Genomic DNA, 14,301 nt, shown 5'->3' on the forward strand with positions numbered 1-14,301 from the left:
CTAAACAGCTGTGACCTCGGGGCAATGCTCTGGTAATGGCAGGTTCTTAGAGCCGTCCGCTAGCGAGGGGCTTTCAACGCCGTTGACACTAGACACTTCCCGCAGCTGCCCCTCGGAACCCTGGGAGTTGTTGTTCATAAAGTTCTGGAACCCCATCTGGTTCTGAGGCCCGGGCTGCTGCAGCTGCTGCTCTTTAGACGGGACGCTCTTCTGCTGCTCGGACGCGCCGCGGGCGGCGGGCGGGGCGCCGTTGTTCAGGGCGAACCGGTGGCTCGGCGCGTAGCGTTCCTCGGCGCGGCCGGGGTAGTCTGTGTACGGCTCGGCGGCCGCGTCGAACGGCCCCGGAGGAACGTTCCCGTTGGTGGCGCCCGCCGCCGCGTCTTGGAACGCTAAGACCTCTCCGTACGGCTCTCCGGGCGCCACGACGCCGGAGCTCTCCAGCTGGTAGTACTCGGCCGGGGGGCCGAGGAGGTAGGCGCTCCCGTTGACGTGGGCGTTGTGTGCGGCGGGGCCGTCGGGGTAGCAGAGCGCGGCGGACAGGGGGACCACCTCGGTGCGGGACACGGGCGGCGTGGTCACGATGTCCTCGAAGTCCTCGGACTTCTCCTCGTCCTCTTCGTCGTCTTCGTCGTCGTCCTCCTCTTCCTCCGAGTCGCTGTTGGCCAAGGTCTGCGTGCTGGAGTCGGACAGTCCGCTGCACACGCTGCTGCTGTCCTCCTCATCCTCGTCGTCCTCATCCTCCTCGTCCTCGTTATCCTCCTCCTCCTCCTCTTCCTCGTCTTCGTCCTCGTCCTCGTCGTCCAGCGGCTCGTCCATGCCGTCGGCAGCGTGGAGGTGCATGACGGCCGACGGCTGGACGGCGTCCGACAGCGAGTACTGCGACTGGACCAGCGGGTTGCCGTGGCCGCCCAGGCCGTTGCCGTTGGCGTCGCCGTGGTAACCGTTGGCGGGGGAGAGCTGCTGCTGCTGCTGCAGCTCGCGGCTCTTCTCCAGCTCCAGCTTCATGATGGTGTGCAGGAAGTGCGTCCGCACGCGGATGGGGTTGAACTCCACCCTGCCGGCGCCGTTGCTGCAGCCCTCCTTGGTGCAGCCGCACGGGAACGACATGCGGTCCACCTGCAGGAGGCGCCACAGTTGGACAAGGCGTCAGCGTGCGGTCTGGCAAAACAACCGATCGCTACGGGACGGGATACTGCACCTGCGGCGGCTATCAGATCGGGAGGTTGGGAGGCTCCTCGCTCTTAAGCACCTCTTGTGTTTGTATTTTGCTGCTGTTGCACTTTTGGCTTTATCGCTAGATTATGCTCTCCGTCACTTGTTTTAGAAAGGAGATGCACTTGTGAGTTCTGGTGAGTAGTAGTACGCTGACTACCCACGTTAAATGCAATTATTGTAAGTCGCTTTGGATAAAGTAAGCAGCCTTTGAGAACCAACGGTTCTCGAGCCTAGAGGCCCATAGGGCAGGAGCCTATCTCCTGATTCCTTAGCGTGAGGCAGCTTGATGTACAAGTGCACCCCCTGGACATGACGCTAGTACGTCGCAGGAACTTACCCCCAATCCAACCCTTGATGCTGAGTGCCAAGCAGGAAAGCATCGAGTACCATTTTTATAGTCTTTGGTATGACTCAGCCGGGGATCGAACACCCAACCTCCCAATCTCAGGACGGACATTCTAACAAGGCTACTACTAAGTTGGATAAAAGTGGTCCGCTAAATGGCGGGGTAACACTTTACAATAAGGGTACATTAATAAGCATTAGTTAATGCATTATTAAGCATTAAGTAACAGTTAACTAATGTCTCTATTAACCATTTACTAATGTTATTTATATTAACTAAGGTTAACTCACCTAACCCTAACCCTAACCTTAACTAAGGTATTCGTTAACATTAGTAACCTAACCTAACCCTAAATAAGCATTAGTTAACAGTTAACTAATGTTTTTTGTGACCCTTATTGTAAAGTGTGACCGATGGCGGTAAGGTGACGTGAGCGCGTACCTGGCACTTGATCCCCGCCACGCTGCAGGCGCAGGTCTCCGGGTCGCAGAAGACCCTGCAGTCGCAGCCGCAGTCCTCCCTGGACAGACGGATGGCCCTCAGCTGGTGCTTCTCCTCCACGTCCAGCTTCCGCACGCCGGACGAGCGCAGCAGCGCCCGCCGCTTCTTGGTGGTCAGCGGCTGCAGGAAGAAGTACTCGTCCACCTCGGTGTTGTCCACGTCGATGTCGTCGTCCGAGATGTCGTCCAGCGTCAGCATGTTGGCCTCCTCCGACTCCACCGCGCCGTTCTTGGTCAGCTGGAGAGAGGGGGGGGGAGAGGCGGGGACAGATTTGGGGTGGGGTTTAAGAGTGAGCGTGACCAGAGCAGATGACATAGGGGACATAGTTTCCCCCGAGCAGGAAACTACAGACAGCGTTACTGTAAACATTCTGTGTTTTTTCAAGGTGAAGTCTGTAGTAATGTAAAGCGTAAAAGCGCGCACAACTCCTAGTTTGAGAACAGTCACGGGTGCCCGGTAGGGAGATATAGATGATGAAGAACGCTCACGGAATAGACAGTATAGTCTTCTAATGTATTGCTGATGATGGCCAAAGGCCAAAAAGCATCCGTTTACCCAATAAATTCCGAGACTATACTGTCTATTCTGTGAGTGCCAGCTCTTTGCTTCTTCAACAGTCTGTAATAATAGCATTAGCAAGTCGGTCAATGACCTAACCTCTCTTCAACAAAGACATGTATATACTGTACAGTACAATAAAACCCCAATATTAACGCGTTCCAGATGAGGGTTCAAACCGTCTGCTTTCAGAGCGGACCGTTACAGACAAGCGGCGCCCGGGACCGTCCGTCCCCCCCGTCCCCCATCCCCCGTCCCGTACCTTCAGCTTGATGGAGTTGAGCTTCTCCTCCTTCAGGTGGTCTCTCAGCATGTCCCGGTGGACCCTCTCCTGCTCCAGCGCAAACTCCCCCAGCGAGTAGCGCCTCATCCAGCCGTGCCGGCCGGCCATGCCCAGGGTGCTGCCGCCCTGGCTGGGCACGCTGGTGAAGCCCTGGCGCCGGCTGAAGTAGTACACCGTCACGCTGTCGAAGTGCACCCGCCGCGTCCGAAGACGCTTCTCCCTCTTCAGGATGGAGTCGGCTGGAGGGGGGGGGGGAGGAGACGAGACGGGAGCGCTTAAGACTTGGAGAACTTTAATGTCCCCCCAAGGATGCTGTTTGTTTGTACGCGCTTTAGAATCGCAAGAAAACAGTAATGCTATATACTGTCAGGTCCATGAATGTTTGGACATTGACATCATTTTCATCATTGTGGCCCTGTACACATGGATTTGAAATGAAACAATCGGACTTTCAGCTTTAATTTGACGGTATTTTCACCCAAATCAGGTGAACAATGTAGGAATTACAAAAAATGATATACATGCCTTTAAGGGACCAAAAGTATTTGGATAATTGACTGCTCAGCTGTTCCATGGCCAAGTGTGTGTTATTCCCTCATTATTTAATATTATTAATCATATTAATTTACCAGGAGCAGATGAAAGGTCTAGAGTCAATTTCAAGTGTGGTTCTGTACTTGCATTTGGAATCTTTTGTTGTCAGCTCTCAATATGAAATCCAAAGAGCTGTCGCTATCAGTGAAGCAGCCAATCATTAGGCTGGAAAATACAAACAAACCCATCAGAGAGAAGGCAACAACATTAGGTGTGGCCAAATCAACTGTTTGGTACATCCTTAAAAAGAAAGAACTCAGCAGTGAGCTCAGCAACACCAAAAGACCTGGAAGACCACGGACAACAACTGTGGTGGATGACAGAATGATTTCCCTGGTGAAGAAAGAGCCTTTCACAACAGTTGGCCAGATGGAGAACACTCCCCAGGAGGAAGGCGTCAGTCAACAATCAAGAGAAGCTTCACCAGAGGAAATACAGAAGGTTCACCACAAGATGTAAACCACTGGTGAGCCTCAAAAACAGGAAGACCAGATAAGGGTTTGCCAAAACACATCTAAAAAGCCCTGTATAGTTCTGGGACAACATCCTATGGACAGATGAGACAAATATCAAATTTGTACCAGAATGATGGGAAGAGAAGAGTATGGAGAAGGAAAGGAACTGCTCATGATGGAACTGCTTCCCTTGTATTTATTGATGATGTGAATGCTGACAAAAGCAGCGGGATGAATTCTGAAGTGTTTCGGGCAATATTATCTGCCCATATTCTGCCAAATGCTTCAGAACTCACTGGAGGGTGCTTCGTAGTGCAGATGGACAATGACCCGAAGCATACTGCGAAAGCAACCAAAGAGTTTTTTCAAGGCAAAGAAGTGGAACGTTCCCCAATGGCCAAGTCAGTCACCAAAACTGAAGGGAAAGCGCCCAAAGAACAAGCAGGAACTGAGATAGTTGCAGTAGAGGCCTGGCAGGTGATCTATGGGCTCCAGACTCCAGGCTGTCATTGACTGCAAAGGATTTGCAACCAAATATAAAAAATGACAGTTTGATTTATGATTATGTTAGTTTGACCAATTACTTTTAGTTGCTTAAAAAGACTGGTACCACATATAAAATGTATTATAATTCCTACAGCGTTCACCTGATTTACCCTCAAATTAAAGATGAAAGTCTGCACTTAAAGCACATATTGAATGTTTCATTCCAACCCAATTGTCGTGGTGTACAGAGCCAAAATGATGATTGTGTCGATGCCCACATATTTATGGACCTAACTGTAGCAGCCATCAAAAATATCATAAGAAATATCAGTTCAGTTCATCCAAAGTGCATGTCAGCATATATTATATCATGTGCATGTCAATAGTAGCCTACCCTGTAGATGACATCTCCTAATCCATGTATCCCACACCCCCTAGTAGTCTATGAACCCCCAGATTCCTCATAGATACCCATCTTGTTTAACTGAGGAATACATTTGTCTTTAGCTGGGTTTGTTCTGAGTTTGGAGTTGGAGGAGTGAGGAGTTGGGGGTGGAAAGGCTAGATGAGACTGTGTGTATGTGTTCCTACACTACAGGGACCAACATCCTTTGTATCTTCCTTGTGTTTCAGTGTCACATTATGGAGGACAAAGCCAGTTGTTTGACTACGGTTTGCATGTTCTGTCTTCATTTCATTTCATTTCAAACCTTTATTTTCACTCAGGTTTCCCTCGTTTACGTTGACGTTGAGCTTGCGGTAAAAACAGAGACTTAAAATGTCCCATGTTACCACATGAAATATATCCTTCATGTAAGCCATACTGTAGTTCATCAGCCTACATTAGTGCTTCAGTAGACTTGCAGCCTAGTGTCAACACAACAGGGACTTGTTCTCTGACTCAACCCATCGTTTATAGGGCAGGGTTTCATTCCATCATCTCCTGGCTGCCACTTGGCATGCGAGTCCTCTGTGTGGCTTTTTAAGGACAGTTCGGGGAGAGGGGAGGGGAGGGTGGGGGGAGAGAGGAGGGGGCAGAGCACAAATAATCCTCATGGCAGGTCAGGAAACGTGGAGCGGAGTCTGGAGTGGTATAGTTCACAGACACACACACGCATGCACACACACACTCACTCACTCACTCACACACGCACGCACGCGCTCACACAAACACACACACACACACACAGCCTTCCCACTGCTCTCCCTCTCTCTCCCTCTCTCTCCCTCTCTCTCTCTCTCTCTCCCTGTCAGACAGACAGAACAAATAGAAACCATCTGGCTCCAGCAGCTCTCCACCCCGGCGTCATAAGGGCAAAGCATTCATCACGGCCTGAACAGAGCGGCAGCAGCAGACCCAGACCCTGGGCTGGGACCTGGCTTCCTTGTCTCCAGGACTCGGGAGCAGAGGTTTTCACTGTGTGAGACAGGTCTGCCCACACAGCTTCAGGCGCGAAGTGAAAGCAGTCCAATTATTATGTTTTCATTTTGTAGTAAAAAAAAAAAAAAAAGGTTTCTTCCCGCTTCTGCAGTTATGCAAGGTTGAGTTGGCTGGCTATGCAGATGCTGGCTGCCTGACATTAGTTAGCTATGCGAGCTCATGGCTAGCAGCAGTATCAAAGTGAAAACTAGATTACTGTCAGTGGCCATAGCTTTCTGGACATTTTGGAACAGTAGTTAAATCCCCATCATATAATACTAAGCTTCTGTGCAAGTAGTCCAGTTCTTGGGAGTATGTTTAAATGCAGCTCTGATACCAGTGACTGCCAGCAAGTTAGTTACCTACGTCGTTAGGTAACAGAGCTATACAGCTGCATTAGCAACATTGGCATTAATAATAGTGCCAACTAGGCAACTCTTTATTTTACAGCTAATGTAATACCTTACAAAATATATTGGGAGTGTGTGTGTGTGGGGGGGGGGGTGGGGGGTTGTGGTTGTCTTGATGTTCTGTGAAGGGACTAGATTTGCAAAATTCCGGGAACTGGAGATGTATGGGAATTAATTGGAATAAATTCTGTTTTACAGTTTATTCCGGGTAATTCCCATCAATTCCTGTTAATTCCTATAGGAAGTGAATATTCCAGGAATTGTGCAACTCTAGAAGGGAGGCCCATTATCTCAGACTTTAAAAAACCCTGGTCGAGAGAGAGAGAGAGAAAGAGAGAGAGAGAGAGAGGGGTGGGGGGGGGGGGGGAGGCTTCTGTGTTTTTTTTTCAGATGCTGAGATGATACCATGTTATATCTGACAGTTATAAGGAAACACATTGATCATCTACCACTTCCCATCTTGATTCTTCCAATCCATGCAGTATAAAGATCAGATCAAGACCCCCATGTTGCATCTGTTCACATCCGTTCTGTTTATGTGCCAAATGTTATCTCCTGTCACTAATACGAGCTCAAACATGCCTTCAGAAGCAAGCCATGTTTTGTTTACAAGGCCTTTCATCTAAAGCTTCTAAAGATTAACAGAAGAGTTTCTCAAACACACAGTAGTCCTCCGCAGACTGGCTGGTAAGCCTGGGGAAACAGCGCTCCCATCTCCCAGACGAGCAGCGGCACAAGGCCTGCGACCGTGTGACAGCAGGGCTGTGGAAGGTGTGTGTGTGGGGGGGGGGGGGGGCATCCCTGCTCTAACTTCAGCTGCAAGGCAAGCGATGACTCACTAAACTAGACATGGTGTTCTGAGAGCCCAGACCACCGCCTACGCATGAATGCATGGAGGTGCGTGGAGGTGAATTGCCGGCCACGTTTGGGTGCCTCGTGGACCCGCCCCGTGATTTAGATCCGCTCCGAAATGTTGGCCCATGCTACACCCCTCCACCGAGTTTCCAGAAAATCGGTCTGGTACTGTAGTTATTGGGTAATTCTGCTAACAAACCAACCAATAAACTAATAAACAAACCAACGCGATGACCTCTCGTCATCTTGAGTGGGATCAGAGGCGTAATAAGCTCAACTTGGCTGAACCAGCGCAGGGCGCCGTCGCCAGCAGAAACACCCTGAACTGAACGGAGCCTTCTGGGTTAAACTTTAAACACAGAGGCGCCTGATGTGCTTTCCAGACTCCCCCACGGGCCACTGAAGGCCCATTAGACTGTGGAGGGTGTTCCAGACATACACACACACACACACACACACACACACACACTCACACACACACACACACACACACACACTCACACACTCACACATACACACACACACACACTTACACAAAACACACACATGTAAACACACACACACACACACATACACGCACACACACACACACACACACACACACACACACACACACACACACACACATACACACTTACTGTACACAAAACACACACACAGACACAGACGTAAACAATGACACACATACACATCTACACAACACACACATACACACACACGCACCTACACAACATACACACACCCCTACACAACACACACATACACACACACACACACCCCTAGCCCCAGGCCCATCCTCATCCCTGGGCCTCGCCCTAGTCCTAGCCCCAGACCCATCCTCATCCCTGGGCCTCGCCCTAGTCCTAGCCCCATCCTCATCCCTGGGCCTCGCCCTAGTCCTAGCCCCAGACCCATCCTCATCCCTGGGCCTCGCCCTAGTCCTAGCCCCAGACCCATCCTCATCCCTGGGCCTCGCCCTAGTCCTAGCCCCAGACCCATCCTCATCCCTGGGCCTCGCCCTAGTCCTAGCCCCAGACCCATCCTCATCCCTGGGCCTCGCCCTAGTCCTAGCCCCAGACCCATCCTCATCCCTGGGCCTCGCCCTAGTCCTAGCCCCAGACCCATCCTCATCCCTGGGCCTCGCCCTAGTCCTAGCCCCCCAGTCCTGTTCTTCTTTCTCAGAACCCCAGCAGAACCACGTCTCTCAGTGCAGACTGATTTTATTCTCTCCTACAATTATATTGTGTATCTGAATTGGATGATTAATAGTCTTCACAGTAATTGCTACAGTATATTGTGATAAGAAGCACATCAATGAACAACATTGCATTAACCTAAGGATGAATCAATATCTGAATGTAATATCCTTTACCTAAGAAGACTGCGTTCAGACTGCGTTATTTTCCACAATACACTATTAGATAATATTATTACCTCCACCCCAGCGACAGCTGGGCGAGAGGTAATGTTTTTGGTGGCCCAATCACGGTTGGCTCAGGAGTAGGGCTGGGTTAAAAAATATCGACGAATCGATTCAGAATCAATCAAATGATTCAGAATCGATTCATGTCTCCCAAAATTGATCTTTTATTTAATGAATGAATGAATAAATGAAGGAATGAATAGTTCATTAATTCATTCAATGATTCATTCATTCATTTTTGGAAATCAGTATCGATACCCAGCCCTAGTGTAATGTAATTAAGGTTACAGCTAAAAAAAACAGGTTTTAGTAACACTAACCGAATCGATATTGAATCGAATCGAGATAATCAATTCTGAACCTTGTGAATCGGAATCGAATCGATTCTTGAAATTCGAATCGATACCCAGCCCTACTCAGGAGCAAAGAATTCCGCCCATTCATTGTCAATGGGGGGAATTGAAACGGTTATATCTCGATGTGGGAAGGTCACAGAGACACAAGGTTTGGACTGGCATAAAGCTCCCAATGCCAAACATGTCCTGCTCGCACGCACATGCATGAGTACAGAGCCAGGAAATGCATTCATGGGCGGAGGTCTGCGCTCTCCAAGCACCATTTCTAGTTTTAATTCTATTACTAGAAGATTAACATGCTGTATGCAGTGTATGTGTGTGTGTGTATTTATTTGGAGTGTGTGTTTATGTGTGTGTGTGTGTATGTGTGTGTACTGTATGTACAGTATGGATGTATGTGTCTGTGTGTCTGTGTGTATGTGTGCATGTGTGTGTGCGCGTGCATGTACAGTATGTGTGTGTACAGGTATATGTGTGTGTGTGTTTGTGCATGCGCACGTGCATGTGTGTGTAAGTATGTATGTGTGTGTACAGTATGTATGTACAGTACATGTGTGTGTGTGTGCATGTGTGTGTGTGTGCGCATGCGTGTGTACAGTATGTATGTACTGTATTGTATGTATGTATGTATGTATGTATGTATGCATGTATGTGTGTGTGTGTGTGTGTGTGTGTGTGTGCACGCAAGTGTATGTGTATGTGTGTGTGTTGTGTTGTGTTTGTGTGCGTGTGCACGCGAGTGTATGTGTATGAGTGTGTGTGTGTGTGTGCACGCCAGTGTGTGTGTGTGTGCGTGTGCACGCCAGTGTGTGTGTGTGTGTATGCGTGTCTGTGTGTGTGTGCGAGCGTGGCGACTCACGGGTGAAGGGTCCCGAGGCGGACGGGTTGACGCTGTCGCCGCTGTCGCCGCTCTCGCTGCAGGACACCTCGTCATCAGACTCCCGCGGCGACGACCCCGGCGAGGACGACGCCTCCACCTCCTCGAACTTCCTCTTCAGTATTCCACTCATGGCGCTCTCCGTCGCACCTGTAGAGCACACAGGCGGCACGGCGGGGACACGTGACTCGACGTCTCGGGACCGCGACGCCATCCTCGGCTCGCTCAATTAGCAGTTAAACCCCCAGAACCCCCCGCGGCGATCGATCGCCACGCCACAGACGACCTGCGATGACGGGAGAAAGCTGCTAATTGTGTACATGACATCTACCTCACAGGAAGCTCATTCCGCTGTCTTTGATGGAGGGTCAGTGACCTACTTGGAGCCCAAAATAATAATAATAATAATAATAATAATAATAATAATAATAATAATAATAATAATAATAATAATAATAATAATAATAATAATAATAATCCAAAGCTGGAGGGAGACGGTTTTCACCAGTAACATTTTGGCCGGTTGTTTCTTGGGAATTTATTAATAAAAAAATAAAAAAAACACAGGCGGTGGAAATGAAATGTAAGGAAGACTGAACGCCCCAAGCAAGCTTAGAATATCCAGCCAGGGCGCATGAAAATAAGAGAATTATGCGATTGCGCTTTAATTCACACACAATGCAAACTGCAATGTATCAAGACTACTGATTGAAAACATTCTCTGGCTTCAGAATTAATTAATTTACATCTTATGGGAAATTAAAAAGGGCCCACTCTCCAGCTTAGTCTGGGGAATGACCAGAATATAGATGTGGGTGGTTGAGTGTGTGCGTGTGCACATGAGGCGGACACATATAAAAAATACTAAATGCTCTTGGATAGATACTTGTATATAGTATAGAGCTGTCTGTTTTAACGCACCTCCATAGGGCACGGGCATGAAGAGAGCGTTTAGAGAACGTGGTGAGTGACATGGTTATACCCTCTATAAAAGTGTGTTAACACGACAGAGGGCCGTTACGAGCTCCTGGAGCGAGGAGGTCACACGGCTCGCTGGGAGACTCATCTTTCCCTACAGGCACAACATCCGAGGGGCTACAGTTGTTTATGAGTTGTCATAAATATAATATGTATTTCCTTATAGACATTCATATCACTTTGTAAATGCAGATAGTGGGTATTATGACACCACATTATAAACCCGTGAGGCAGAACTGGGAGCTGTTGAAAAGAGTGTTCTATCCCAGCTAGAGTATGGCCTTGTTTATTATTTCTTAGTTCCATGGTACTCTATGTCTGCATCTACCTGTGAGATGCTATGAAGATGATGGTTCGATAATGGTTAGATAATGGTTAGCATTTCATGCTGGCCACATCACTGGCAGTGTAGAGCAACCATTAGCAGCAGCCATTAAACCCTGACTGATGAGGTGATTAAACAAAATATAAACAATGACAGGCTCATCAGTCAACTGTAGAAATAATGACCAAATTACTGGCTGTAATAAGTGCTACATTGTGACTGTCAAACAATATGCTATACCGATTACTGCCTTTTCTAGATACATGATGTTCCATGGTTTGAATCAGTAATGCGGTATCTGGTAGCTATTTTGATATCAATGTTCCAAGAGACCGAATTATCGTCATTCTCAATGATTGAGATTGATTCGCTTAAAACAACTAAATCTGTGTCTCGACTGACAAACTACAGAACAGTACAGCCAATACCCCGTGTTCCTTCTCACAAAACAGCACTTTGAAATGTCATCCTCGAAAATAGACCCAAACCCCGTTCATCATCGCATGAGTGAACCAGAGCTGGAGCAGCTATGACCGACAGGTTCTTCTCCCTGTCTTCTTGAAACTGAAATAAAGACGGAAAACACACACACACACACACACACACACACACAACCCCAGTATCTCCCAGGAACAGCTTGTGGAGCAGCTCGGTGCAGACTGGGCCGTGGTGAGTCATCTGGACCGCCGCCCTGTGCTATCAACCCGTTACAGATGCAAACTCTGCCCAGGAGCCAGCGAGCCGGGGCCCTGGAGAGGACGGAGGGAGAGCCCGCCAGAGGGTCATTGTTCCCTGCTGCCGGCGTGCTTGTTCTGCACTGTGCTGTGACACGGCGCTGCCGGCTCTGAGGACCTGGACGAGCTCCAGAGTCCACCGCTCTACCTACAGTAGATAGCGCTGTGGAACAGAGGGAAGCACCGTTCTACCTAGCTAGCACCATGGTACAGAGGGAAGAACCGTTCTACCTAGCTAGCAGCATGGTACAGAGGGAAGAACCGTTCTACCTAGCTAGCACCATGGTACAGAGGGAAGAACCGTTCTACCTAGATAGCAGCATGGTACAGAGGGAAGAACCGTTCTACCTAGCTAGCACCATGGTACAGAGGGAAGAACCGTTCTACCTAGCTAGCACCATGGTACAGAGGGAAGAACCGTTCTACCTAGATAGCAGCATGGTACAGAGGGAAGAACCGTTCTACCTAGCTAGCACCATGGTACAGAGGGAAGAACCGTTCTACCTAGATAGCACCATGGTACAGAGGGAAGAACCGTTCTACCTAGCTAGCGCTGTGGAACAGAGGGAAGAACCGTTCTACCTAGCTAGCACCATGGTACAGAGGGAAGAACCGTTCTACCTAGCTAGCACTGTGGAACAGATCGAGGGAAGCATGGTTCTACCTAGCTAGCAGCATGGTACAGAGGGAAGAACCGTTCTACCTAGCTAGCAGCATGGTACAGAGGGAAGCACCGTTCTACCTAGCTAGCACCATGGTACAGAGGGAAGAACCGTTCTACCTAGATAGCACCATGGTACAGAGGGAAGAACCGTTCTACCTAGCTAGCAGCATGGTACAGAGGGAAGCACCGTTCTACCTAGCTAGCAGCATGGTACAGAGGGAAGAACCGTTCTACCTAGATAGCACCATGGTACAGAGGGAAGAACCGTTCTACCTAGCTAGCACTGTGGAACAGAGGGAAGCATCGTTCTATCTAGCTAGCACTGTGGAACAGAGGGAAGCACTGTTCTACCTCAGCGCTAGCTAGGTTCCTGGGAGATACTGGGGTTGTGTGTGTGTGCTTTCCGTCTTTATTTCAGTTTCAAGAAGAAAGAAGACAGGGAGAAGAACCTGTCGGTCATAGTTGGTCCCTCATGCTACAGTATTCCCAGAGACGGAAGCATTGTTCTACCTAGCTAGCACTGTGGAACCGAGGGAAGCATCGTTCTACCTAGCTAGCGCTGTGGAAGAGAGGACCACCATTTTTTTTTTAACGGCTTGCTCCTTTATCAGTGACTTTTGTAATAGTGGCCTACAGGCTGTGTGGACTAGCCTTTTTGAATTGCTGATACTTGAAAGGCTACAGCACATCAAAAGATGAACAGGTGCTCTTAATTTGAGAGAAAATCTTCAGTGTAAAAATCAGGATCTAATTATATTACACTGTCAATTATGTTAACATTTTACAACATCAAATGGTGCTGGATGGCCCGCAGCTATCGGGGGTGGCCAGGGAGTGTGGTTTCATTGGGTGGGACATTGCCAGCAATTCCCAGACATTCAGGAATGATAACCTTGACAGAAGAACAGCCTACACAATACAGCACATCTTGCACAATACATTTCATAACAACCAAAACCGAAACAAGTGCTTTGTATCCTTAATCCCATAATTTCATACTGAGCAAATGCAAAACAATCCATCATAATTGCATATAAATATATATTGAGAGAGAAAAACATAAATTTACTTTTTTTGTAACATTGGTGAACCGAATGACCCAACCCCTCCCCCCCCCCCCCACCCACGCACACACACTCTCTCACACACACACACACACACACACACACACACACACACACACACACACACACACACACACACACACACACACTAGCAATGGTGGTTATTAGGTCCCCTGTTGAAAACCCACCCAGAGTCGTAGACAAGGAACACAATGGATAAATACATTCATTCATAGACCACAGAATAGATTCTGCACTATGCTTGATATCCTGATACCCCAAGTGGTTTCCATGGAGATGCTAATACACTTGCTCAACTTGTGATTACACATCTGTCTCTGTCTCCACTAAGAAAAATTACCTATCTGACTCTGTCTCCACTAAGAAAAATTACCCATCTGACTCTGTCTCCACTAAGAAAAATTACCCATCTGACTCTGTCTCCACTAAGAAAAATTACCCATCTGACTCTGTCTCCACTAAGAAAAATGACCCATCTGACTCTGTCTCCACTAAGAAAAATGACCCATCTGACTCTGTCTCCACTAAGAAAAATTACCCATCTGACTCTGTCTCCACTAAGAAAAATTACCCATCTGACTCTGTCTCCACTAAGAAAAATTACCCATCTGACTCTGTCTCCACTAAGAAAAATTACCCATCTGACTCTGTCTCCACTAAGAAAAATGACCCATCTGACTCTGTCTCCACTAAGAAAAATGACCCATCTGACTCTGTCTCCACTAAGAAAAATGAC

At 48.3% G+C, this 14,301-nt stretch overlaps 1 protein-coding gene across 1 annotated transcript; it reads right to left on the reverse strand.

The window, feature by feature from the left end:
* csrnp3 (cysteine-serine-rich nuclear protein 3) lies at positions 1 to 9,912 on the reverse strand (the record flags this gene model as incomplete). The annotated part of the gene is made up of 4 exons (XM_084442952.1): positions 1 to 1,116; positions 2,003 to 2,299; positions 2,883 to 3,142; positions 9,762 to 9,912. 4 exons carry the CDS (start codon positions 9,910 to 9,912, stop codon positions 1 to 3), a joined length of 1,824 nt encoding a protein of 607 aa, XP_084299078.1.
* Positions 9,913 to 14,301: the final 4,389 nt, after the last annotated feature.

This window comes from Borostomias antarcticus (assembly GCF_949987555.1).
Source record: "Borostomias antarcticus genome assembly, chromosome: 9".
NCBI lineage: Eukaryota > Metazoa > Chordata > Actinopteri > Stomiiformes > Stomiidae > Borostomias > Borostomias antarcticus.